The sequence below is a fragment of the Phocoena phocoena genome, chromosome 8 (assembly GCF_963924675.1).
Source record: "Phocoena phocoena chromosome 8, mPhoPho1.1, whole genome shotgun sequence".
NCBI classification, from domain to species: Eukaryota; Metazoa; Chordata; class Mammalia; order Artiodactyla; family Phocoenidae; genus Phocoena; species Phocoena phocoena.
In genome coordinates this window covers 12,481,611-12,509,534 of record NC_089226.1, presented here as the reverse complement: position 1 = coordinate 12,509,534, position 27,924 = coordinate 12,481,611, and the positions used below count along the sequence as shown (strand labels likewise).

The 27,924-nt window shown below is 50.1% G+C and overlaps 1 protein-coding gene across 1 annotated transcript in view; it reads left to right on the top strand.

Moving 5' to 3' along the window:
- Positions 1-27,924, top strand: part of GRIK4 (glutamate ionotropic receptor kainate type subunit 4) — a 315,159-nt gene that overhangs the window by 195,108 nt on the left and 92,127 nt on the right. Inside the window, exons 8-9 of the mRNA XM_065882791.1 lie at positions 6,923-7,075; positions 7,971-8,075. Coding sequence (XP_065738863.1) covers positions 6,923-7,075; positions 7,971-8,075 — 258 coding nt within the window. The remainder of the gene's footprint in view (positions 1-6,922; positions 7,076-7,970; positions 8,076-27,924) is intronic.

Genomic DNA, 27,924 nt, shown 5'->3' with positions numbered 1-27,924 from the left:
TTACAGCGATGAACGTTTATGTAGCTCGTGCATCTGAGGGTCAGCTAGGGATCAGCTAGTCTACGCTGGCTCAGCAGCCAGCTCTGCCGATCTGGCTGAGCTCACTCAATGCCTGGGGGTCGGCTGATCTAGGCTGGGATGGCTCTGCTCCACGTGCCTCTCATCCTTCTCCCGACCCAGCAGGCTATCCTGGCATGTGCTCGTGGGGGTGGCAGGAGAGCAACAAAGCAAGTGGAAATGCACAAGACCTCATAGTCCTAGGCTCCCAGGACAGGCACACTGTGACTTCCACCTCATTTCGTTGACCAAAGAATGCCACGTTCACACACTCAGAGTCAGGGAGTGAAGAAACGGACAGAATGCTGAACCACTGATGCTTGAAATTATCCCACCCTGACGTCTTCCTCCTCATGGCACCCTAGTAACAGACAAGAGCGGTTGTGCATCCCTTTTTGACAAATGAAGAAACTGAGGAGAAATGAGGAGAGCCGGGGCCTGCCGAGGGCCTCCAGAGGATGGTGCTACAGGGAAGCCTGGACTAGAGCTTACAGAACCTTCCAGCCATGGTCTCTGTGGTCACTGAAGGGAAGGTGATACAGCAACTCCTCACTTGGAAGCAACAAATCTTTCTCGAGGCTTCTCGCTTCAGCATCTACCTTTGGCAAAGCTGTGCCTCTTCCCGTAAATTCCCAGCACAAACAGCCCAGCTCTTTCATCTGCTGGGGAGCCGGGAGGTGAGAAAGAATCAGTTCCAGGAAAGCGCAGCCTGGTTTGTCGCCCCATCCAGCTTTCTAAAGAGGCTGCAACCGCTCCTGTCTCGGAGGGACTGCTCTCCTCCCCCTCCCTTTCCTCCAAGGTCCTCTCCCCTCTCCCCTCCTCTCTCCATCGGTTCCATTCTCTTTTCCTTCTCATCTCCTCCCCTCACTCTTCCCTTTCCACTTTCCTCTGTCACCATAACCTCCTTCCTTCCTTTCTCTTTCTGTTCCTCTTTCTCTCCCACATGCCACGTTTTCTTTGCATTTTCTTCTGTCTCATTTCTTTTCCTCCCAACTGGAGTGTGTCTCCCTGTCTTCCTCATCTTCCCAGTCGGCCCGTGATATTCCAGTTGCAGCTCGCTGGAACGGGGGCCCACTTCCAAGGGCACAGAGAGGGAGTGGCTGAACCGAAGGGTGACCACCAAAGGAAAAAGCTCAGTGCTGCGCCCACCAGGCTGTGTCCGCCAGGTGGCTGCCAGCGAGCGACAGACATGCTTCTTGCCAGAGGTGATGACAATGACAGAAGACAGTGTCGTGAAGGGAGACACATCCCCTCTAATTTCACGTGCCGATCCCATTCATCGCGTGGCAAAGAACAGAAATAGTGGAAAATCATTAAAATTACAGATGGCTAGATTAAGTAATTAGAATTTAGGCTAAAACAGCTGTTTGTAATTAAGTGTTTATTTCATTGAATAAAACCCAGATTGTAAGAACTACTCCATGAGATTTTAACGGTTCCTGTCCTGGTATTATGTTGGGGGTCAGAGTTTAAGCGACAGAAGTTCTGAGACAAACGGACATCCAAGAGGACTCTGGGAATCCAGTGATCTGGGGGATGTCGGGGAAGATTAGGGTTACAGGTGTGAGTTTAGAAGACATTCTTATTTTTATTTGGATGGGTGGGGGAGAAACTCAGCTGCTATTCCGAGTCAGGTTGATTCATCTTAATTTATACAGAGTCTTTCATTCCCCTGAACAATTTACAAACAGCTCAAAAGAAGATAACAATGAAGAAACAAATTAAAATATAAAAACAAGAGAATCGAGGGTGTTTGCCAAGCAACATTTTGGAGCCAAGGAAGGAGAGGATTTTAAATGAGGGCTGAGTCATTTGGGGGATTTAATATTCAGAAGAGACAGGACAGGAGAATCAGAGACAAGACCCAGAGGCACACACATGTGGATGGGAAACAGAAACCACAGAAAGACAGTGAGGGCTCGTGAAAGGGAAGCGGATGGACGACGGGAAGGGGCAGGGATGGTGGGCACTACAGGCCCAGCCCTGGAGACATGGATGGAGCACCATTTGGGTACCGGAACTCTTCCCCAAATGCTTTCCAGAGCTAAATTAGTAAATAATAGTAGAGGAAGAAAGCAATTCGGAGAGCAAAAAGGTGCTTTGGGATGGAGACCCTCAGTGAGATGGAAAAGTTTATGAGCAGAGATTAGATTACAGGCTCTCACACCATCGGAGGTGACATTGGCAATGGTGGACGGGGTGGGGGGAATAAGCTGGAGGAGTGTGGATGGGAGACAAGGTTTCAGAGAAGCAGCTGGAGGATCCCAGTGAGAGACCTGGGCTGATTGCCAGGAGCCTGTGAGAGAGGAGCCGGCTGGTGATCTACGGAGGACCCTTAGGAGGCTGAGCTGAGAAAAAAAGAAGGTGTTCGGGACTTAGGAGGTTTCAGGAGCTCAAATCAGCCCAAGTTGAACTGCAGAAAGGACCCATGAAGCCCAGAGCACACTGGGGACACGTCAGCTGTGTCACCTCTCTGAAGGCAGGATACAGTTGGAGGGGAGACAGGGACCTTGATGATGTTCCTTCCATCCTCTTCCTTCTTCCCACCCCCAGCATCCTTTGCTGGGGCTGTAATTACTAGAAGCACTCGAAGAATCTTGAAGGCCCCAGAGTTCAAGATGCCAAAGAACACTGCAAACAGACACACGCCGATTTCCCAGCGTCTGGATCATTTGCTAATAAGGGAGCATCAGTGAAGAAAACCACGTCCCAGACGGAGTGGGGATAGCGGCAACCATGTGGCAGGAGGAGCTTGGGGCCTGGTGGGAGGATGTGAGAAATGGCATGGTGAGCTGTGTCTGCAAGTCTCCGGGGACCAGCACGCAGCCTCGTGAGAAGAAGAAGGGGGTTAGAGAGCAGAGAAGGCCAGGCCTCTCTGGGGGCCTGCCCTGAGACAAAGGGGGTCCCCAAGGCCTCGGTACCAGTTAGGATGCTCTGAGATTCAAGTAACAGAAATCCGGAATGAAACGGACTCTTGCCAAAAAGGAAGTGTGTTATCATGTGTCACAGTAAGTCCAGAGGTAGGGCAGATCCTGGAGCGATGTCGTTGGAAACCCAGGTTCCTTGCATCTCTGCTCTGCGCCCTTGGTGTCAACTTCATCCTCAGGATGGAGCCAGGATGGCTGCGGCAGGTCCAGGTGTCATGTCCAGACCCAGTAATGTCCAGAGGAGGAGGAAGGACAGCCTCTCCTAGAGACAGGAAACTCGTCTGAGAAGCCCCTCGCTGGAGCCCCGCACTCCAGGACTCAGTTCGTGTTTCATTGGTCAGAATTGGACCACCTGCCCAGTCCCAAATCCCATATTGGCAGGGGAGATGGGATGACTCTTGGAGCGCTCAGGCTCACCTGGGAGCTGGGGCTGGGACCCCAGAAGCACATGGCTGATTGGGGGAGGGGAGGACACCTGCAGGAAACGGGGGTTCTGTTAGGAGGAAGGGGAGAGTGGGTGCTGGGGGGCAGCTGGTGGTAACCTTCCACTGGCCCTTCTGTCCTGCCCTTATAGTCCTGTTCTAGTAGAGGCCCTAAGTGGCTCTTAACTGAAGGGCTAACTTGAGGACAAACAACCAGTCAGACCACGAGGCAAACTGGGTGATAACTAAACCTAGGGTAGCAGAGAAGCCTGCCTAGCACCCTTCCCTGTGCCCAGCTCTGGCTCAAGAGTCTCAGGCTCGCATCTGCTGTTGAGAAGGTAACTGCATCCAGGAAGATTGCCCCATGCTGTCCTGGGAGGCGAGGCACGGATAATTCTGATAGAGCAATGACATCCCCTGGCTTCTCCAGAGGAGCCTTGCCAGGAAGGGAGGGGGAAAGAGTGCTGCAGAGAGGGGTGGAAACCATCCTGGACAAAGGGGTGCTGGGCTTCCAGTCTAGTCCTGTCCTGGCTGAAGACCTGCCTTCATTTGTAAAATGAGAAGGTTGGACTAGTTGATTTCTAAGATCCCTTCCAGCTCTGACACGAGTGATTTTGAGAATCTCAGGATGGAGAGATTAACTGGGAGGCAAGGGAGACAGAAATTAGTTTAAGGCATCATTTAAATAGCCAAACGGAAGGATGGAGAATCAGTGTCAATAGGGGTAGCTACCTCTCCCTCAGGTAGATGTGTGTCTGAGCTGGAAAGGGAGAGTCTGTAGCATTCATAATTTCCATATGTCCTTTGGCAAGGAAATGTGAGAGGTCCATTCATAAAGGAGCCACTTGTGCTCAGGGGGAAACGAATTGTGTGCAAAGGACAAGACAGCTGTAGGCTTGCTGAGAAGCATCCAGCGCCACGCAGGTGAGCCTCGAATCAAGTGAAAGAGGAGCTCAGCTGCTAGGGGTAGGGCAGTGGGATGGAGAAGAGGATGCGGTAGGTGATGGATGAACTTGGAGGAACGTGGCTGGTTTTCACGGCTCAGCGGGACCACAGAGGCTTCCACTGACCCTGATCATGCGATTTAGGTGCCCTTACCTGCTTGGTCTCCAGGTCACAGGTGGCCACAGGTGGCCACAGGTGGCTTCAGGACCGGGCCAGAAAGGAGGGGTGATTGATAGAGCTGGGAGGGCAGAAGACCCAGCGAAGGCAGAGGGGACACAATGGCTCACGCCTGGTGGGATGTCTCAGCGGAGAACAGGAGGTGCTGAGGTCTGCAGTACCTGCCGGATCGTAGGAGCTGAATAGATGCGTGAAGAAGGGACAGAGGCGGGTGGAAGGAAGGAAAGAAGGAGCAAGAGAGGGAGAGAGGGTGAGAGGGAGGAAGGAAGAACACACTGGCCAGGCAATTTTGCGTGCAAGTAAACTGGAATTGGGGCAGAGAACTTTATTTTGCTATTTTTCCCTCTAATTGCCTTCTAGAAAGATTATCCAAAGTCAGCCCACCCAGTTCCCATGACAGACCTTTTTGCCCAACATGGAGCAAAACTGTGGGGAAATACATCCCTCTTCCCAGCCCATTTTCTGCCCCGTCGCTCCCTGTTCTCGCTACTCCCCAGGGTCCTAGCTCAGCCAGGACGGGCTTCCTGAGCCCCTGCTGATGCCCGTGGGCACCTGGGGTGCATAACCCCGCCCTCGGGTATGGTGACCCCTGAGACTGGCAGTTTAGAGGGCACTTTCACTGACCTGTGAGGCAGGGATGCTACCTCTTGTGTGCAGGAAACTTGCTGCCCCCGAGGTTCCGTCACTCAGCACGTAAGAGAGGCCTGGGCGCTAGACTCGGGGTTCGGTGTTCTGAGTTTTGAGCCCTTTCTCCTGCACATCCCTGACTCAGGCTGCTTATACTGTGTCTGGAGAGCTTGAAAAAGATCCAAGAGGTCACAAGCTGGTCCCTCTCCCTCCAGCCTTGGAAGGACCGGTGTCCCAGGGCCCAGCCAGCTAGGAGGGAGGTTGTAAGATGCCACATGGAGAGTGTTCTTGACGGGTTAGGCTCTGAAGGGACGGTGCTGATTGCCCGCGGTGGGATGTCAGAGTTCAGTGAGGAATTTGCTTTGCACTGGGACCGAGGGTTGAATTCCAGAGCCCAACATCACACCTCCCATGAGGAGGCCTCTGCATGCCTTCCTGGGCCTCCCCTCAGGGCCCCGTACAGTGTAGACCCCGTAGTCATTCACACTGGGTAGGTTCTCTTGTCATTAACACAGCAGAGTGTGGCCCCCTCCTCAGATGGCACATTCCCCAAGGACAGGCATCTTCTGTTCTTCTGCTCCTGCCACCTCCTCCCAAACACCCCAACCTTCGCCTCCCCAAAGCTTGCAAACATCCGGTTAACCGGGTGTGTGTTCAGGCTGAGCCTTGTGGGCAGATTTCACTCAACATTTAATTCAGTTCAAGAAATACGTCTTGGGGGCTTCCTGTACGCAGGGTCCTGGCTCTAGACGAGATGCAGGCGATATTGAGGTCCTGTGTGTTCCTGCCCTAAGCACTGGCCGTTTCACAGGGAGGTGAAAATATGGACAAACAGATGCACTCGCCCTCCCCTGCATTTAAGGCCCTCACAACACTCTCCCCCCCTCACTTCTGGTTTATTGCTTTCTGCCCTCCTCCCCCCCTGTGTGCTCTACCCTCCCCCACACTTTGTCTTTGGCCCCGCAGTTCCCCCTCTGGAATGCCTTTCTCCTCTTCCCAGCTTCTCCCCACCCCCAGATCCAATGTCTTTCCTACCAAATCCCTCAGTGCTCAGTTCCAACGCTGAATCCTCCAAGAAACATTTTCTTGATCACCCAACCAGTTAAGGTATCTTCTCTTTGGACCCCCCAACAGACCTTTTGGCCCGTGTCACTCAGTTTCATGTTACCTTTATTTGTGTCCTATCTCCCCATCTCCCCTCCCCCATTCCACTCTAATCTGTCACAGGAATAGGGTCTTGCTTACTGCTGGGCTTTGAACTCACCATATACTTCATATATGCTCATCATGTTGAATAGTACAAAGTAGACCGTAATAGTAGGTACATTTAGGAAGAAACAACATCAAGGGTGTCTTCCAGGAGGAAGTGACCTTCAACTGAGCCTTGCAGAATGGGCAAATCTGAGGGTAGGCTTCCTTCCACCTCCTGAGATAAGCCCCCTGCCCCTTCCTTGGGGCTTCTCAGATCAGTGGAAGATGTTACTTCCCTGGAGGAAAGAGAGAATAGGATACCCTTGAAATCATTTGGGGCCCAGGGAGGTGGCTTGATGGTCCAATTTCAGAGAAGCCTTGGCCACCATTGTCGCCTTGGGCCAGCACTGGACTCTTAGGGGAAGTGGACCCCAGAGGCAGGAGGTGGGCCCAGGGCATCAGGGACACGCCTTTACTTCTTGGTTTTGCTTTTCTTTCTTCCTCCTCTTCTCCTTTCTTCCTCCTTTCCCTTTCCTTCCTTTGCACCTGTCACTTCGTCTCTCTGCCCCCTCCCAGCTGTCCTCCGCCCTGCTGTTTGACGCCGTCTACGCTGTGGTGATGGCGGTGCAGGAGCTGAACCGCAGCCAGGAGATCGGCGTGAAGCCCCTGTCCTGTGGCTCAGCCCAGATCTGGCAGCACGGCACCAGCCTCATGAATTACCTGCGCATGGTGAGGGGTGTTGGGGGCCCTGTGGGCCATGCCCAGCCTGCAGGGGGTGGGAGGGACCACTGTTCAGGGCCCCTCACCTCCAGACCTCCCTGGTACATCACAGCCCCGGGTAAAACAGCGATCTGTGGTGACCCCATTGAAGGGATCATCCGTCACAGTTGTTCCCTAATCCCTAAAAGCCGCCGAGAACCCATGGCAAGTTTGTTTACAGGGCAATGGGCTTTGAGCCTTAGACTGTCAGGGGGTCTCTGAATTCCAGGCTTGGAACTTGACCCCTTGGCTCAGAGGTCGTCCCTGCAAAGCTCTGCACAAGTGAGGACAGATGGATGATGCTGTCGTAGACTGTGGCCCCTCAGGGAGTTGCAGGCTCAACACTTCTGGCCTGATGCTGGGTTCCGCCAGGGTTCTCCCAGCCAAGCCATCTCTGGTGGGATGGACGTGATTCTAGCCCACGAAGAAGCCATCTCCTTTCAGAGGAGCCTGGGGGAGAGCGGCTAGGATTTTGCAGTTAGAGTCAGGTTATCCCGCAGCTTGGAGGTGGGTGAGTAGCTGCCCAAGGAGGATAAATGCTATTCACAGCCAAGGGCCTGGAGGAGGAGCTCAGGGGGAACTGAGCTCAAGCTAGCATCTCAGCATCAAGTCGGTTTTTGCAGCAGCTGTGAGGTCATTGGGTGTGGGACATCCTTTCCTCCTCTAGCCCCGGTCAAGTCTGAATTGGTTCCAGAGACATCACTTGCATAGTCTGAAGATCCTGTGGCTGAGAGGTGGACAGGAGAATGGATCTTGATGGCTTCCCTTCTCCTGGGCATCCTTAACCAACATGGTGGAATGCTTGCTTGGGGCCACATGGAAGGCAGGGCCTATTTGGTGCTGTAACTCACTCTCTCTTGGACAGGTAGAATTGGAAGGTCTCACCGGCCACATTGAATTCAACAGCAAAGGCCAGAGGTCCAACTATGCCTTGAAAATCTTACAGTTCACAAGGAATGGTTTCCGGCAGGTAAGCCTAGCCATGCCGCTGTGGTGGCAGATCCGTCCTCCTTGTTCCTTTCTCTGTCCCCAGCCCATTTCTCCTTGGCACTCAGGATGGCCTCCTGCTCTCAGTTGTCCCCAGGAGCAACAGGCTGTGTCCAGTGCAAGGCTCCTGGCAAGTCCTGGCTTCCCCCTTCCTGCACCAGGATCAGCCAGTGTGGGTCAGGGGCCGCAGCCCCAGCAAAATGCCAAGAGAGAGGCAGCCGTGCTTTATGTGGGGAGAGGCGAGACAAGGGAGCATCGTATACGGAGGGAATTCCCAGGTCTTTCCACTCTTTGGATTATTCTACTCCCTGAATCTCGCCCTAATCCTGGAACCAGGGTTAGATTCCAGGTTGCTTGCCCATCACGTACAGATCGGATCCCATCGGGCTGAGGAATCCCTTCGGCGTTCAGTTCTCTTCTGTCAGCTCTTTTCTGACCAGCCCACCCACACCCTTCTGCCGTGCCAACCACACCTCCCCCTCCTGGCTGCTCCCTGTCTTCTCTACCAGCTCAGGATGCTTTGTCCCCTGGAGCTCCTTTCAACACCCTCTTCCTTTCTCATTCTCCTCCATTAACCTTCTCACTCTCCTTTCCTCTGATTCTCTTACATCAGAGGAAACAGGGATTCTGGCAGTCACTCCAAGTGCCTCTCGGAAGGTCTTCCAACCTCCCCATCACTCTAATAATCAACTCTTTATTCTTAGTGTATCCTTTCTCCAACCTTAAAGAGCCTTAGAAGTAGGAAAGGATGCACTAATTAGGGCAGGAAGCAGACATACTGAAGAGCCTCCTGCCTAGCAGAGCGGCTGACCAAGGAAACGTAGCACTGAAGGGGTCACAGAATCACCTTTTCAGGAGATTATGAAGGATCATCATCATCTTCTTTACCACCACCAGCACCACCACCATCGTCCTCACCACCCCCATCCCCACCACTACCACCACCATCACCATCGTCTTCACCACCACCATCACCATCACCACCACCGCTACCACCACCACCACCACCACCGTCTTCACCACCCCCACCCCCACCACTACCACCACCATCACCATCGTCTTCACCACCACCATCATCATTATCGTAGGGGCTTTCATTTATTAAGCTCTTACCATGGGCCATTTACCACAAGAAGTGTGTCATTTGTATTTTCTCATTTAATCCTACAAAGTAGTTACTTTTTATTAATCCCCATTTTACAAGTGAGGAAATTGAGGCTCCAGGAGACTGACTTGGCCTTGAACAATGTAATAATGGCAGTTAGTTTTGAACTCAAGTACCTCTGATTCTAAAGCCCAAGTTCTTAACCACTATGACAAATTGTACATCAGACTAACCTTGGTAATTTGTTAAAAATGCAGGTTTTTTAGACTCCACCCCACAAGAATCTGATTGGGTAGACCTAGCAGAGGGCCCAGGAACGGCTGCAACATCAGGCACCCAAGGTGATCCAGGTGATACCCTGGGCTGCGCTGGGAGGGCCGTCACATCTGCATCCTTCCCCTCCGTCCTCATGCCTGAGAGGCTCCAATTCAGCCCTTCTCACGGGGGCCAGTGGAGTTCGTTTTAGTAGGACAGTGAGGCTGGGCCACGAGGCCAGGTCACCCTTCTTGGAAAGCGAGAAAGTAAAAGACAGGAGTCCCAGACCGAGAGAGGAGCTATGTTAACGACTCCTCGTAGCTCAGGGCCGGAGCTACGTGATCTTTAAGCAATGACATCAGCAACCTTTTTTCATAACTTCCCAAATGGGGTGGGAGTTAGGTAGGCGGCCAGAAACTATGGGATGGAGGATCACAAAATGGTCATTTAATCTATGTAACAAATCATGTACTGACCCCTTCCTATGAGTCAGGCACTGTGCTGGGCATTCAGGAAACAAAACCGAAAAGGCACAGTCCCTGCACCGAGGCAGCCCACACTCTGGAGAGAGAGACTGACGGAAAAAATAAGTGCACTTTAGGTTATTAAACTCAAATCATGCCCTCGGGCTCATAATTCTCGGAACAAAGGAAGCTGCCTGCCTGTAGGAAAATTGTCAGGCAGACTTCCTGAGTCCCAGTGGGGGATGTGAAGTAAAGAACATTTATTCATTCTTTCAATATATATATTCTGAGTGCCTGTAATGTGCCAGGCTGTCTTCTAAGACAGAGGTGAAAAGTGGGCTTAGTGTCTGCTTCCGTGGAGCCTGTATTCTAATAGGGAACAGACAGCAGGCAAACAAATACTATATAATACATCAGTAGAGGTAAGTGTTACAGGAAAAGTGAAACAGGGTCAGGAAAAGGAAGGAATGAGAAAATAATGGGGAGAAGCAGTAGTTAGGGGAGCAATGCCAAGCCCAGACCACCTGCATAGAAAGCCCAAGCTCAGGCTTTGAAAAACGCCCCTTGGCCTTCAGCCCTGCTTTGAGATGCTCCCTGGAAAGAGCCCACTTCCATCAGGCAACACCTGCGGTGACAGAGTTGGCTGGCCGCTCCGATCCCACCCTCTACTTGAAGAACAGCTCATTAAGCTCGGAGTACCTCTTCACCTTACCTGTGCTTCTCCACCAGCCGCCACTCAGGCTGGTTTTCCCAGCTGCCAGGCTGCAAGACCGCCTGAGTCATTAGGAAATAGCATCGCCAGCCACCAGCACCCATCCCTCAGCCCCACCCCAGTGCAGCAAGGGGTTCTGCTCGGAGGCATCCTACACAACAGCTGCTGCCCCTTCTTCCGCGGCACCTATGGAGGGTAGGGCTTCTCAGACCCAGGTGTGCACAAGAATGACCAATGGTGCTTGTCTTAAAATGTACTTTCCTAAGCCCTACAGCTTAGGAAATGAGTTATTTCCTAAGTTATTTCCTAATTGAGTTAGAAAACTAGGTGCATTCCAGGAATCTGCGTCTTCTTAACTAGCACTCAGATAGATGGTCATCATGCCGGTGGTCCACAGGCTGCCCTTTGACAAAGACGTACTGCAGCCTCTATGCATAGAATTTTTTCTTGACCTTCCTGCATCCCACCCCCATCTTTTTGAGCGAATGTTGAATGGAATCTGCTACAGAAGTGACCTTTAAAGAGGATGATGTTTTTGACCTTCAACTACCCTAAGGGGCACACCTCCTTGATTGGACTTATAAAGTGAATCACCATAATCCTCTTTACTACCCATTGTTCTTCAACAAATCTGGTGACCATACCGCTGCTTTCCTGTCTGGCTCACGTGCCGTGAGTAGCAGTGAGAACCCTGCAAGATGTATCATGGGCACAGATATAGCTTTGCAGCTCTGGTCCCCAGGTCCCATCCCAATCACCAACCCAATCTTTGCCTCTTGACAGCTGTCCTTCCCCTGCTTATCACAGGATGAAGAAATGGTTTGGGGACTGATAATTAATTGGGCTTCTGTTCCAGGGTAGGAGGAATGTCAGTATCACTCTCTAATATTCTCCCAATTCCATCCAAGGTGATGCTGGCAGGGGAGGGGAGAGTGACAAGGAACATCTCTCGAGGACCTGTTGTATAGCAGAAGCTACATGGGTACTTTGCACAGGTCACTTCTGATCTGGAGGACAGCCCTTCAAAGTAGATAAACTCCCATTTCACAAGTGAGGAAACAGAAGCTCAAGGATGGTGGATAACTTGGCTCAAGCCCACAAGTAGCAAGGACTCCGGGCAGAGCTGGAATTCACACTCAGGCTTGTCCAACTCCCAAGCCCATGCTCATGGGTCTCCCCTTCCTGGCTTTTCTCTTTCCTGGAATCCCTAAGCCCCCAAATCAAAACACTTTACCTTGCTGCCACCCGCTGCAAACCAGGACAGAGCCTGGCTCCTGGTGACCTGCTGGGCTGGGCTTTCTTTAGTCATGGTATCTTCTCATTTGGATCTGGTTTTTTTCTTTCTCTTCCTATCTGGGCGAGTGACTATTAAGAGCTGGGTCTGACTATTTAGAAAGCATGCAGGGACCCAGTGGGTTGTAATGGTAAAATGTCTGAACCAAATACCATATTCCCTGCCAGTGGCTGATTAAGGGATTATTACCATTTTAAAAATAGTTTTTTAGAACTTAGGGCTTTGTTTTTTTTTACCATTCAAAAAAATTACTGTTTTGATTCTGTTTGGAGAGGTTTTCCATCTTGGAACTCTGTGGAGCTTCCACTGGAGCCTGTTTGGGGGAAAATGTCCCCTATAGTGTCCTGTAAGTGACACTTCCAAACCTGGACCAGGTTCACTAGCTCCAGCCCCCAGTTTTTGCCCCCAGTGTGAGTTATCTCATCTCCATCCCATATTCTCCTTCCCCATCCCACAAAAGATGTCCTGGGTGGTATTGGAATAGTATAATCTCCTTTCCTAATTTGCGAGAAATCATATTTGAAAGAGGCAAGGGAAAAAAAGCACAGTCTTAGAGGGCCCTTAATCTCCTTCATTTTAACTTGGTTTAAAGATCAGAGGTTCCAAGCAGGCCCCCAGCGACTTTGTTAGGGCTGTAATAAGATGAGCACACCTTTCATCTGAGGATCAGAAATGGCTTAACAGGCTCTAATTAAGCCTTCGGGAGAGGGAGGGATGAGGCCGGGTAGTGTCTGTTGAGGGGGTTATCTCTAGCTAAAGATGAAAATTGAAACTTTCCCATTGGCTCACTGTATATCGCAACAGGGCACCTCAGCTTTCTTCCTCTGTGCAATGAGGATGGTAACCCCTCAACATTTGGTCTGGCTAAGCTCAAGGATTATTGAAAACTAGATTTGCATAGCCCTCTCTTCGTGCTCTGCTGACATAGTAAGAATGGCTCTCATTTATTGGGTGTCTCCTACAAGACACACTGTGCTGGGCGTACTTAAAATTTCTCATCTTTTTATCAACCATGCCTAAAAGCTATTCTGTCCATCTTACAAGTAAAGAAACTGAGAAAGGCATGTTCCTCATCCATTCAGCTGGTTAGTTCCAGGCTTGAGAACTGAGTCTGGGTCTAGCTGTTTTCAAAGTCCCTGGTCTTTCCACTCTGCAGAATTGCCCAGAACATGCTGGAGGAAACTCTGAGGCCTCTGGTCTAATCTTCCAACCCAGTGCAAGAATGTTCTCCACAGCATCCCTGAGGGAAACAGCCACACAGCCTCTCCTTGCACACGTCCTGGGCTGGGAGATTCACCAACCCCCCCACCCCCCACCCCACCCCCCCGCCGGGACACATTCCAGAATCTTCCAGGCACTGAGTCAAAACCTGCCTCCTAGTCCTGCCCCATTAAGCAACCCAGGATAATCAGCTTTCTCTCTTTTTACCAGCTCTTCAAATATTTAAAAATAGCTTGACTTCCCTTCATTTATTCATCCTCTTCTGAAACTTAGCATAAAAACTTTTTGAGCACCTACTTCGTGTCAAGGGCTAGAAATGTGAGATAAATAAGTCATGGTTCCTTCCAGAGCTCCTAGTCTTTTGGGAAAGGCAAAAACTGCAGTCGGTGATCACTGTCTAGTGCTTGAGTTCTTCTGCCCTTCTGATTTTTTTCCTCCCCCAAACAGTGGCCCATAGCTGTTCCCAATGCGACACAGGTGACAAATCTTTCACCACGAATGCTTTTTGGTTTGTCTGGGGCTCTATTAAAACATAAGGCCCAAAGTGGGTACCAGCTTCCAGATGGGGCAAACTGGCACAGAGCTGAGAGTCCTGTGGGACTTTCACCTTCCTCACTCAAAACACTCAGTTTCTATTCACCACATTAAGTCGCTTACTGGAATTAGTCTTCAAATTTTTGATTCATTCTGAACTCTGGGCCTTGGAGTCAATTAATTACTCCTCTTGCCCCTCCCCCTAATCCCCACTTCCAAAATACACAGGGTTATTGTCACGTGAACTTTTCATAGAAACCAGCCCTGAGCCACCTTTTCCTGGACCATGGATCTATTTAACTCTGTTCCCATGGAGACTGGCAGAGCTGGCCAGGAGTGGGCGAATAAAAAACGTTGTGAACCGACAGCCATATTTTGTTTTCCAAAGCTGATACAAACTCAGCTTTCCAAGGGCCTGATTTCCTGGAATGACTTGAGTGTGGCTCTAACCAGACGCAGGAGGGTGGACAAGTGGCTTTTGTGAGTCACCCTTGCAAACCAAGAATTCAGGGATGCAGTGTCTTCCAGAAGGTTTGGGGAATCCATCTCCAGCTTCCTGGAGTTCCGGCAGGTCCCACCCATTGCTGGGAGGACAGGATGCCTCTCTTTGATCTCCTGTGCTGCCCCCTTCCCTGACAGCAGCCCACACACAGGCATGTCTGCCCCCTTTCCGGGGAGGTCTGGGTGGGATGCTCCAGCATTTGTGGCCATGGAACGTGTTTCGGCGGCACCCCTGAGTAATATAAAGACAGCTACACTTCTCATCATGGCCCTCTCAGCCAGAACACCAGGAAGTGTGGCAGACCTGCTGGGGTCTCTCCCCGCTCCAGACCTCTTCTCCTACTTGAAAAGCAAAGAACAATAGAAAATCCTAAAAACACACTGTCAGGTGATGGTCTGTGTTGCCGTTGCCCGTACACGGCATTGGGGGAACAGTGAGGATGGAGACACCCTCTCCATGGACACATCACCCACCCCCGGCATCTGTGCCCGGTCCCCCACCCCTGTTAGTGTGAGCCTCCGGGACAGCTCAGATCCCACCTGCGCTCATGAGAAGTCATTAAGGCTCAGACAAGTTGCCAGTGGGCTAGCTGCTAGGAGGGCGCCCGTGATTGCTGCCGTGGAATACATTTTCAATCCGAGGAGGGGGTTTACCATAAATATGCAGATCCTTTGAAGCTGCCTTTGTGGGTCCTGGCTCAGAGCACAGGAGTGAGGTTTGATTGCTGGAAATCAGGAATCAAACGTGCCAGCTCCCCGGCTGGGGGACGGACCTGATGAGAGAGGGCCGGCTAGGGGTGTTGCTTGGTGGGCCATTCCCAGAGACTTGGCCTTTGATGAGGAAATTCTGAAGCAGCAGTTTCTCCAGAGGGAGGGGAGAAAGAGATCGGTGGTCTGGGGGCTGCTTTGAAGGTTACTGAGAAGTCACTTATTCCTTTTAACTAAGGCACCGGGAGAACGGGGGTTGGCGTGAGGTTTAAAATAGTTGACAATATCTCACAGAATATCCTACATTCTTAGGGTTGGAGGAGACCTGAGAGGTTATCAAGTCCAGTTCTCTCCAGCAGAGAACGCAGATGGGAATGTCATTCCTGGGCTGAAAACCTCACCGTGGCCCCCATTGGCTTTCAGGGTAAATGGCAGCTCCAGAGCAAGGCGGTCACGTGCTGGTCCCTGCCCACCTTCGAGCCCCGTCCTGTGCCATCCCCCCTCCACCCGCTCATGTCTCCAGAACTCAGGGAGCCTGCCCCCTGGGCCTGCCTCTACTGTAGCATGCTTACACTGCTGTTGCTCCAGGCTTGGGGACCCCGTGAGTACAGACCGCCCAGCTGGGAATGGGGCTCAGCTTGGGCTGGGAGAAAAGATGCACCAGTGAACGAGGGACTGGGGTGCTAGGACCTGGGGAGTGTGCGGAGAGCGTGGGGCCTGAGGATTTTGTCACGAGAATGTTCCAAAGCCACTGCTCCCCATTTGTCCAAGAGAGATTCCACACGACAAGCCTCCCCATTGGCAACTGGAATTTGAAAATTGGAGTGGAAGGCCCCTCCGATCACTGATGCGTTTCTCCCTTTCCATTTGCTTTCCGTTCTCTAACAGCAATAGTCCTCTCGTCAATTAAAAGTCTATCAAGTGCCTCATCCCGTGAGGGCATCTGGTTCTCCTGGCCACCCCCCAGGATGACTGACAGCCGAGGGGCCGAAGAGCTGGCTTCCGAAGGGTGTTGCCTGACGGCCTTCTCTCCTCCTGCCTCCCTGGCCCACAGATTTCTGGTTCTTTCTCCCAAAGCACAGGGACTTCCTACTTATCAGCTCTGATGGAAAAGTCACTGACTATAGAAGCTTATTCACACATCAGCCGGCAAACAAATTAGAGCTACTTAAAATTTCAACGGCGGGGGGGGGGGGGGGAGCTGCTTTGGGACAGAGGAGCAGGGTTTTAAAGGACTGCGTTTGCAATCTATTTCTTGTAATATGCCCGATCACGCAGCCCGCCTGAGCTCAGCCTGGGGAAGTTTGCCAGCTCTGAGCGACTGCTTCCCGCGTCTCTTCAGCCGGCTCATGCCTGGGAGAGCTGCTAATTTAGTCTCAGGAAGCAGCCCGCATCAGTTCGCTCTGATGAGACACGGGGCAGGCTCCAGGCCAGAGGTGTGGGGAGCGCAGACAGGCGGGCGGAGGGAAGGGGAAATCCGGGGAGGTGAGAGGGAGCTGTATGCAGGGCGGGCGCCGTGGGGACATGGAAGGGCTCAGGCCAGTGCCAGCTCTCATAGCTCCCCACGTTCCGTCCCTTGATCGCATCCTCAGTAAAACAGGAACGACGGTCATCATAGGATCTGCTTTGTGTGCGTCATCAATTTTTTGAGAGAACAAAATGAAATATTTTTTATAGATGTGCTTTGAGGATTCCACTCTGCTGTGCAAATTTTAGTCCTGCTGTCTCTCGGGGGTTGGCTGTCAATATATCTCCCTTTCTCTGCATGCAGTATTCCCGGGATCTCGCTTCTCGCCTGGTTTGGGGAAGACAGAAAGACAGAGCAGGGCTGAGCCATATGCTCACGTCACTCCTGCTGCAACTCCAGAGCCCTGCAAGAAGGCTGCAAGGGCCAGCCCATGCCAACCAGGCTGGTAGAAATAAATTCCCTGCTTCAGGAAGGGTTCCCCATGGCCCTCCTCCACCCCTCCCTCTCCTTCCTCCGTCCCTAACCTCTGTCCTCCACTCCCTAACGTGGCGGTATCACCAGTTCCACTTTGCAGTGGCTCTGGGTGGGTGTGAATCCCCAGCACATCTAGGGCCCGCCTGACATGGCACTGCCCAAACAAGAGCTGCTGACACCCACCCACCACCCCCACCCCCAGCTAAAAGCTCCCCATCTTCCCAGAGCACGGTGAGGCCCAGCCACACACCATCTCCCACCTGCAGCCTGCATCCATCTAGGGGCAGCAATGGGCCATCCTCAGTCCATCCTGAAAGCTCAGCGATGCATCTTCCCCCACCCTCCAGCATTCTCCTGACTCCTGGAGGACGGCAGATGGGGGTGATCAGCTTCATCCTTCAGCCCAGATGCTTCGTTAGAACCATTAGTTCAATTGGCATCTGCCGTTCAGAGCTCAAAGTTGTGTGTTATGAATACAATTGCTTCTCCAAGATACTTCTGTACCCGGCGAGCTTAACAAATGAAGCCGGGCACTCTCCATGCCCTGACTGTGTCGTGTTCGTGGGCAGTAATTTTCTTGTAAGATGAAAAATCTCGAGCATGCCTGAGCTCTCTGATAAGTTCTCTCCTCGGCAGCTAATTTGAAATGTCTTCCGTCTTCTGGGAGGTGAGAGAGGGCTGTGCAGCTGTCTTCATATTTACAGACTCCGCCGTGCACTCACCCCGTGCTAGTTTGATTATCTTCCAAAATGTTTAGAGGAGAGTCTGTGAGATTTTGGACCATATGAGAACAAAAGAGGGAGTTGAGATGTAGGCAAAAGAAGTCATCAAAATCAGTACATCTGTCCAAAAAGAAAGGTGATGTGTGCGTCCTCGCTGCCCTGCTCAGGGAAATTTAACTTCTGAAACCCTCAGCTAGTTGGAGAGTCTGTTAGATTCCTAAGAGCCTCACTGGGGATTGGCATATTTAGCGAGTCCAGTGGGGTGAGCTGGGCTCCATTCCTGCCCTACGTAGTATTTATCTGTCACCAGAGCCACTGTTGGTTTGTTCTCTCGGGCAGGAGGAGTGGTGAGGGCGAGACTAAATTCCACGTCACATCCCAGAGGTTGGGGATTCGGGATAGAAGTCTGGGCACATCTTGGCAAGAGTCGAAAATTCAGGTGCAGACGAGCACAGTTGATCCCCATTCTTTGCAGATTCCGTATCTGCAAATTGATCTGCTCACTAAAATGTATTTGTAACCCCAATGCAGTAGTCATGGTGCTTTCACAGACACGCACAGAGCAGTGAAAAATTTGAGTGGGTCGCCAGGCATGTTCCCAGCTGGGGTCCAGCAAGGTGATGCTCTGCCTTCTTCCGGCTCGTACTGTAAACAAGTGTGCTTTTCACAGTCTCTGCAGTGTCATGTCTTTCACATTTTCGTACTTTTTCTTGGAGATTTTGCTGTTTAAAATGACCCCCGCACTTAATGCTGAAGTGCTGTCTAGTGTTCCTAAGGGCAAGAAATCTGCAATGTGCCTTACAGAGAAAATACAGGCGCTAGAAAGGTGTTGTTCAGGCATGACATCTAGTGCTGTTGTCCAATGTTATTGAATCAACAGTACGTATTAAATAAGATGTCTATCAGCGGAAACGCAGATAAGTCGAGGTTATGTGCTAATTGGTTGATGAAAATGTTGTGGCCAGAGGTTCGCAGGAACCTAACCCTGCTTTTCCCTTAGGAGAAATGGTTCAGTCTCCCTAATTCAGTGCTTGTGGCAACCTTATAGAACACAACTACCATGAATAATGAGAACGAACTGTAATGGGTTCAGCCAGGAGAGAAGACCAGGAAGGAGCAAACAAGAATGGCTGAACTTTTCCTACAGTGGCCTTTTCCTTCTGCATTCATGACCCCATCCTCCTGCTCTCTTGTTTTCTCACAGTGTCCAAGGACCTCATCTGCCCCTTGATACTCTGGCCTTGCTTCTGATTCCCCTGATATAGAAGTAGAATCTAGATCCCACATTCTTGGGCCGAAAGGATTAATAAAGGCCCTCTAGATCACTACTCAAATCAAATGCTTGAATTCTTGCAAATGTGTTCTCATGAAGTAGAGTCTGTGCTTGAATGCCTCCAGTGTTGGGGAACTCAATACCTATAGGGACAGCAAATTCCATCTTGGGAAGCTCTCATTGTTAGAAAGTTTCTCCATCTATTGGGTGGAATTCTTTCTTTCTGAAGCCCTCTTCCTTTTGTCCTTAGTTCCATTTCTTGGGTCCACACGTCTAGTCCATCCTTCCCAGAACTGCCTGTACTTGTTCCTTCTAGAATGTGATTTCAATCTCTTTCCTGGTCAATATGCTTGCAATACACTCCAGTTAGTCTATGCTTCCCTGAAAGAGTGGTGTGTGGAACAATATTCAGGTGTGTTCTGAGTAGAAGAGCGCTCTCTTCCCTTGCATCAAACCTGCCATCCCTTTGTAAGTAGTGTGTGCTGCTGACTGGGTGCTCAATAAATATCTGGTGAATTGAATAATAATGTGTTAACACTTTGATATTTATTTCCACATTGACCAGCTCTCACACCAGGCTCTCTAATGGAGGAATACCAGGCATCAATCAGCCCCCGGGCTCAGAGAGAGCTGTTTCCTGGCAGGTGGGACAGTGCCCTTCCTGGCATCCTTCTCGTAGGTGGCCACCTGCTTCATCTATTTCTTTTTCAGTAGAACTTTTTTTTTAATTTTATCTTTGGCCGTGCTGGGTCTTTGCTGTGCGCAGGCTTTCTCTAGTTGCGGTGAGCCGGGGCTACTCTTCGTTGTGGTGCACGGGCTTCTCATTGAGTGGCTTCTCTTGTTGTGGAGCATGGGCGCTAGGCACGCAGGCTCAGTAGTTGTGGCTTGCGGGCTCTAGAGCACAGGCTCAGTAGTTGTGGTGCACGGGCTTAGTTGCTCCGTGGCACGTGCGATCTTTCCGGACCAGGGATCGGACCTATGTCCCCTCCATTGGCAGGCAGATTCTTAACCACTGCACGACCAGGGAAGTCCAACCTGCTTCATCTTCGTGTCCAGGCAGCCGAGCTTCCAGTGCCCTCCTACGGTCACCTTCCGAGGCCTCTTTGTGTTGTCCCTCTCAGGCCTGTCTCTCCCCGGCTTTGCCCCAAGGCCCTTTGAAAAGCTATACCACATTATAAATCTACCTGGCACTTTCAGGAATTCACGTATGAGTTGGAAGGGGCTAGACTAGATCCTTCTTTTATAGGTTAGATGACTGAAGACTAAAACGAAGGGACTTGCCCAAAGGAATTTCATAATTCAATTCAACAGATATTTCTTGAGCACCCATTCTAGGCCAGGCAACTCTCCTGGGAGCTGGAGCTCCAAAGGGGAAATTATTAATGCAATTGTCAGATATTTACTAAGCACTGATTCCTCACTAGGCATTGGGCATATGTGGGGAATAAGACAGAGCCTCACCAGTCATGGAATGTATTTTGTAGTGCAGGAGATGGACTTGAAACAAATAATTATCTAAATAAGTATATGAAATAAATAATTATATGATGAGTGCTACAAAGAAGAAGTTCAGGGCATTATGCCTGAGTCTCTGTGATGGGGAGTGAGAGGTGGGGAAGGGCCTCCCCAAGGCGGGGACATTCAGGCCGAGGGGTGATGGATAGCTGGGCATCCCCAGGTGGAGGGGACTGTGATGAGCCCGAACAAGGGCTGCCAGAGCTAGTGGTCACGTGTTCAGTTCAGAGACCAGGGCCAGCTGAAGACAGGGCCACATCAGGAAGCCAGAACCCCTGATGCTTCACTTGCTCCACTGTCCCCCACTGTCCTCTTCCTCAAACTTTATTTAAATATCCTCTCATATGTCACCTCACACCAGTCAGTACGGCCATCATCAAAAAATCTACAAACCGTAAATGCTGGAGAGGGTGTGGAGAAAAGGGAACCCTCTTGCACTGTTGGTGGGAATGTAAATTGATACAGCTACTATGGAGAACAGTATGGAGGTTCCTTAAAAAACTAAAAATAGAACTACCATATGACCCAGCAATCCCACTACTGGGCATATACCCTGAGAAAACCATAATTCAAAAAGAGTCATGTACCACAATGTTCATTGCAGCTCTATTTACAGTAGCCAGGACATGGAAGCAACCTAGGTGTCCATCGACAGATGAATGGATAAAGAAGATATGGCACATATATACAATGGAATATTACTCAGCCATAAACAAAATTGAGTTATTTGTAGTGAGGTGGATGGACCTAGAGACTGTCATACAGAGTGAAGTAAGTCAGAAAGAGAAAAATAAATACCATATGCTAACACATATATATGGAATCTAAAAACAAAAAATGGTTCTGAAGAACCTAGGGGTAGGACAGGAATAAAGACGCAGACGTAGAGAATGGACTTGAGGACACATGGAAGGGTAAAGGTAAGCTGGGATGAAGTGAGAGAGTGGCATGGACATATATACACTACCAAATGTAAAATAGATAGCTAGTGGGAAGCAGCCGCATAGCACAGGGAGATCAGCTCGGTGCTTTGTGACCACCTAGAGGGGTGGGCTAGGGAGGGTGGCAGGGAGACACAAGAGGGAGGAGATATGGGATGTATGTATATGTATAGCTGATTCACTTTGTTATACAGCAGAAACTAACACACCATTGTAAAGCAATTATACTCCAATAAAGATGTTAAAATAAATAAATATCCTCTCATAAGTACGTAAGTCAGAATCAAAGGCAAGGAAAAGCAAAGTCTGACCTCAGGGATGTGGACTTTCAAGCAGGAAAGCTTATGGCAAATACCAATGGATAAGGAATAACAATTAAAATGTTTTCCAAACATTTAACTACACATCCACAGCCCAGGAAAATTAATATCTTGGGGCCAGTGCAGTGGAGTGGACCTGCCTGGGTTGAATCCGCATTACCTATGGAACTTTGGGCAAGAAAGCTAACCTCTCCGAGCCTCAGTTTTCTAATCTGTAAAATGGGGATGATAGTATCAATAGTACCTCCCTTATTAGTGTGGTTGGGAAGATTAAATAACAAATGTAAAGCACTTAGTCCAGTATTTGACATGTGATAAATGCTCAAAAGTATCAGCTTGTATAATTTCCTTATAGTTAGTCCTTTAGTTATAAGTGACTAGGAAAGGAGTTCACTGATGCCCCAAATGTATTTATGGAGCATCAGTTGTGTTGCAGGTACTCGGCTAGGGGGCTGCGTATAGAGTAGTGAACAGGTAAGGTGTCCGAATCCCCTGGGCCAGGCATTTTCATCCTTTTTGAACCTGACTTGCATTCTGCTTGCCAATCCAGGGTGCACATTGACACCCACCTACACATAATTGAAACCAAAGCTTATGAAACAGTAGTTGCCCCTGGTGTGTGGGTTGCACTCTGATCTATTCTGGATATATATTTCATTTTTAAAATGCAGGTCTGGACCCACTAAATTGATTTCCTAACCCACTAACGGGTAGCAGGCGCAGTTGAAAAAAACACTGCCTTAGACCAACTCAGCTGAAGGCTTAATCAGCCCAGGAAGGGCTCATTTGATAGGAAGTCTTCCCAGCTTTCCCCGGGATTGTTTTTGATCTCTTACCTGTGGCATTTGCCACTGTTGTCCTTTGATCCTGGGTTTTTACAGTACTGTGCATGTAAGCACATATTTTCCGCTAAAAGAATATTTTGGCTGAGAGAATGAGCTCTTCCACCAACATGGATAACTCCCTTTGTTCCCCAGGTCAACCCCTGAGGCCGGGGCCCTCACTCATGATCCAGTCTCCCATGTGAAGTAAAGTTTTATGATTGGAGATATTAGATTTAAAGTCAATAAACATGTTGTTCCTTCATGCCAGGAGTTCACCACGGAGGCTTACATTACAGATCTTTTTGGCTGGTCATATATCAAGGCACAGACCTATACTATAGACACTCCAAACTATAACTCAGTCTCAATTCCTGGGGCCTCTAGCCGTAGTAGTTCACATCTGACTGTCATTCTTCCTGCCTGTATGTTGAAATTAGTTCCGTGAACTCAAGGAGACACTAATACATTATTTTATGTATTCTTCCTAGTGAGGACTTCAACTTTGAACCCTGAAACGGAGGTTAAAAAAACGGAGTCGTTGGTTATGGCTCGTGCACCTTTGGGATGGCCCTAGAGAACAAGGATCTGGAAGAAAGAGCTTGCGTTTGCATAGGGCTTTAAACTTTTGTCACATCTGTGATCACCTCATATCATCCCAATAAGAGGAGAAGGGGAGAAAGACTAACTACCCTTGTCTTATAGGCAGCAAAATTGACTTCCCAGGGCTACACAGCACGTGGCAGGGGAGGACTTGACTTCTGGTCAGCTGCATTTCCACCACACGGACAGTAGTGCTTTTATCTTAAGTTCCCATGGCTTATTAGGGCTCATCGAAAGCCATGGTACACACTAACTCAGTTGATTAGCAACAGCATTGCTGTACTGTGGGTAGGCAGATTCGTTTATTTCCACTTTGCAGATGAGGAAGATTCAGAGAGGTTAAGTGACTTGCTCAAGGTCACAGAGCTTATGCATAGCAGAAGAGTTAAGAAAATGTAGGTCTCCTGGTGCCCTCCCTCTGCATCTCCCTGTGCTACGCCCCTAAGAAACTACCCTGTGGCTTGGTCAGGATCACTCTCGTGGACTCTTGTAGCTGAATACCTTCAGGTCTGTATTCTCCAAAGAACAAGTTCACGGTGATCAGAGAGGTGTGTGGGAAGGCCCAGATCTTAAGGTCGGGGTAGCCTGCACTTGCCCTACCCCGACCAGATAGTATAGCAGTAAATAGGACCTGAGTTCAAATCCCAGTTGCATCCTCTATGAACTGTGATCCTCAGCAAGTTGTTTGACATCTCTGAGTCTCAATTTCGATCATTCATTCATTCAACAAAAGCTTGTATGAAATGCCTACTTTAAGCCTTTAAGTGTTATGACTGTTGTCTGAAGCGCCTACATTTCTCAGGTGGGAATGATAACCGGGTTGTTATGCGGAATCAGAGAAATGTACATGAGCAGATCACGTGGCTGAGTGCCCAGCGTGCAAAGGTGATCGGTAAGTGTTTGCGAACTCTGACTCTGGAGCAGAAGGACTTGCCAGGCCGCGGAGTTACGTCAGCCTGTCTAGAAGCTGCATCCTGGCAGCGCTGATGCAAAGAACGATCACCTACACGTACATAAAATATTAAATGTCACAGAGCCGTGTGCGTACTCACAGAGGCAGGTACGGATGTCAGGAAATCCCTCAGGGTTTTACACACGAATCCCTTTTTACCTATTTGGTAGAGAACAAAGCGGCAAAATGACAACCTCGAGTGATTCTAGGCGGGAGCGAGAAGCGTGTAGCTGCTCTGGGCAGGACCACCCAGCTCAGGCGACAGCGGAGGGCTCTTCCCCTGCGGCACAGGGAGAAAGACAGGTGGTGAGCAATGGTCTCATTAATAAATGTATGATGACAGCCCGGGCCAGCTGCTCTAAAGGAAAAGAATGTGGTTCGGGGAGAAGTTTGACTTTGGGAGTTGAAGGAAAGGCTTCCTGAGGGTAGTGATTTCTCAGCTGAGGCCTGAGGCTTTAACAGGTATAAACTAGATCAAGGTTTGGAAAACTTCTTTTTATAAAATAGGCCCACATAGTAAAAATTTAGACTTTGCCGCTTTACTGCTGTAGGTGAGTGCAGTCACAGACAATACATCAGTGAATCGGCGTGACTATGTTCCAATAAAACTTTATTTCCTGAAACAGGCAGCGGGCTGGATTGGGCCTGTAGTCCGTGGTCTGCCAACCCCTGAACTAGCTGAAATGGGGCTGGGGGCCAAGGGTCAGGCAGCAAGGAGAGTCCAGACGGGGAACGGCACGCACAGAGACCCTGGCAGGAAGGCGCTTGTTGCGCGTGAACCCATAGGTGTGCCAGGAGCACAGATAAAGCCGGGAAAGATGGTGTGAGATGAGCGTGGAGGGTGGGCAGAGGCCAGGCCTCACGGGACTTGGTGGACCATGTTAAGGATTTTGGTTTCTATCCTTAAACGAAAGTGGGAGAAGAATTGAAGGGTTTCAGCAGGGGCCGGTGTGATCATAGTTGAGACTTGATAGAGACGGCTGGCTGCTTCTGAGTGGAGAACAGAACAAAGAGAGGCCCCGGGGGACCCTAGTCCAGGGCAAGTTCAGTGGGAGCTTGGATTAGGGTGGGGGGCAGGGAAAGGTGAGACTCGGGGAAATTAAGTGACTTGCTCAGGGTCACCCAGCCCCGAGGTCACAGTGCTGGATGCTAATGCGGTCTCTGGGTGACACACAACCAGCTCTTTCAGCAGGCGATGCCTGCGGTCAGGGCCCCTGGACAAGCGTTTCCCATGGTGCATTGCTGAGGGAGTGACCAGCTTGCTCACGCTGACCCAGGGTCACACGGCAGACCACACTCATTCAACTGTACAACGCTCACCTCTCCGGGGGACCGTGGGTTGCCCATATCAATGACACAGTGTCTGTTCACTAAAAGCCCTAAGCCCCATCAGGCCTTGTCTGTACTTTCCTTACAGCAGTTCTTTCAGGCTTGGTCACTTGGTTGCTCAGCCAGGAATCTTAAACACAACTGCTGGAGGGAAAGGACCAATTCGAGACAGCTATCCAAATAGCAGAAGGAAATGACGGTTCACGATCAGAAAAGAGACACTATGAAAAGTAGACAAATTAACGTAGGAAAGCACGGAAATGAGGGTGAGAGGCCATCACATTTCAGTAACCAATGACCAGCACTATATCACAGGACAGGATAATAACTGGCTTCAAAATGATGACAATGCATGAAGGTAAAGATGTCTCCTCTGTTTAAGAGGACGGCAGAAAGTATGATTCCCTTTGAAAGAATTTTGGGAAATAATACTTGTAAATAAATAATTAAGACCCTCCCCCCCCCAATTTTAGTGCTTAAAGGAGCAACGTTATTATTTTTTAATTTGAATTTTATTTTATTTATTTAATTTTTATACAGCCAGGGAGCAAGATGATTATTATTAATTTATATGGATTCTGTGTCCTTTGAGGAAGTTGGAGAAATGATACTTCCTGTGCACGTGCAAACACGTGTCATATCAGTTATATTTACCTCGATTTTCATATTTGACAAAGCATTCTAGTTTCTTCTGAGAGCACAGAATCAGCAGGGAGAGGGAATACACATTTGTTTTAAATATTGTGATCGCAATGAAGCAGCACGTTGATTTTTTCCACACCTCAGCTCTGAGATTCAGGTAAATTATTACCTAGGTGGACATCACTTTCCTTACTCATAAGTAGGGTGGCAGTGAGATTCGTAAGCATAAACGAGCGCCCAGCACAGGGCCCGTGAGCGTGGTGGCACCAGCTTGCCCGGCCAGCCAGAGCCCATTACACACTTTTCCCAACTCGGTGTCCCGTGACTGCATGTGGGTAGCTTGAAGTCAGCCATGGTGGGCGTGTTTACACCACAGACGTGGGCAGATCAGACAAGGCCTTTTTTCCTGGAGAGCCAGTTTTTAAACGTTTCCTCGCTTGCCACAGGTGCCCCCTCAGCCTCTCTTCATTCCCGCACCGTTGCCTTTCCCTGACATCATGTGTGTCATCTGAGTTGCTCTATGAGCTTTGCTCGAATCCAGCTTGCATCAGAGTCACTGGGGAGCTGGCTACAACACGTACCACTGGGTCCTGCTCCTAGACTGTCTGATTTAGTCAGTCTGAAATGGAGCCCAAGAATTTGCATTTCTAACGCTGACGTCGCCGGTGTGGGAACCAAAGTATGAGACACTGGTCTAATCTACTAGACTGGAGTCTGCAGGGCAAAGTGTAGGGCACAGGAGAGATTCCCATCTTCTGTCTCAGACGATGGCATGACAAACTCTATGAATACTCACCTAGTTCTTGGCACATATACCATCAGATTTAATCTCCTTAAGAACCCTAGGAAGTAATCATTACTATTTTAACCCCCATTTTATAGATGGGGAACCTGAGGTTCAGAGGGATTAAGTAACTCACCCAGGGTCACACAGCTCATAAGCAGAGAAGCCAAGTTAAACTCAGGTCCTCCCACTCTGGGGCCGTTGCATTCGTGGTACAGACTGTGAAAAGCTCAGTGGTGAGTAGAGGCTGGAGTCAGCATGCCCAGCTGCGCACCCGCAGGGCCACATCAGCCCAGGGGGTGCCTTTTTCTTACCTGCCTTAAGGTGCTATATGGGCTTGCAGTGGTGGTGTCCAAATCCATACCCTCTCCTCCCTTCACTGCAACCCCTGGAGTCTCTAAACTGGTGGGAAGGCAGAGCAAGTGGGAGAGACAGAAAGCACAGAGAGAGGGCCACGGAAAGACATTATTTGAAGCATAATCAAGCTGGCACGCGTGGGCATGTGGAAGAGGTTTACAAAGCCGCTGTTCCTGCAGGAGGTTTGGGGGCAGGTGTCAGCGGGGTGGAGCAAGGGAATTTGGCTGGAGACAGAGCCGCAGATTGTCGGTGATGAGCGCCGTATCTCCTGGCATGTGTGTGGCATGGAAGATGCCCAGTGGGTGGGGCGATTAGCCTGTACCCCAGGGCGCCTGGCTCTGCCCCCTGCTCTCCTTCCCACTGCCTTTCCTCAGTTAGATTGCTCCGGGTAGTAGCTGCCAAAGCCGTTTTGTTGGATCTGATGAGTTTATTAATTTCTTGGGGGCTAATGGGAGCGTTGGTGGGACATTCATTTCCTGACTGGAGCTTGGGGGCTGATTTGTCTTTTTGCCACGTCCACAGAGGTGGGTGTGGGAGGCGACATGGCTCGGGCTGTCGGATCTGGGTCTGGGTAAATCATTTCTATCTCTGGTTTTTGCAACCTACCTACCTCGTGGCTTGGGTCAGACAGGGAGTGTGGAGCTGGGGCGGGCAATCAGTGAGGACTGGGTCCCCTGAGAACAATGCGGGTGGGAAACTGGGGGGGAGTGGGGGGGGTGAGGTCTTGCTGGCCCTGTCGGTGTGAAGTGCATGTTTAGATGACAGGACTCGGAGAAGCTCAGTCCTGTCCCAAACACCCAGGTGCTGCCATCCGGCCTAATTGTTCTCTATGTCCTT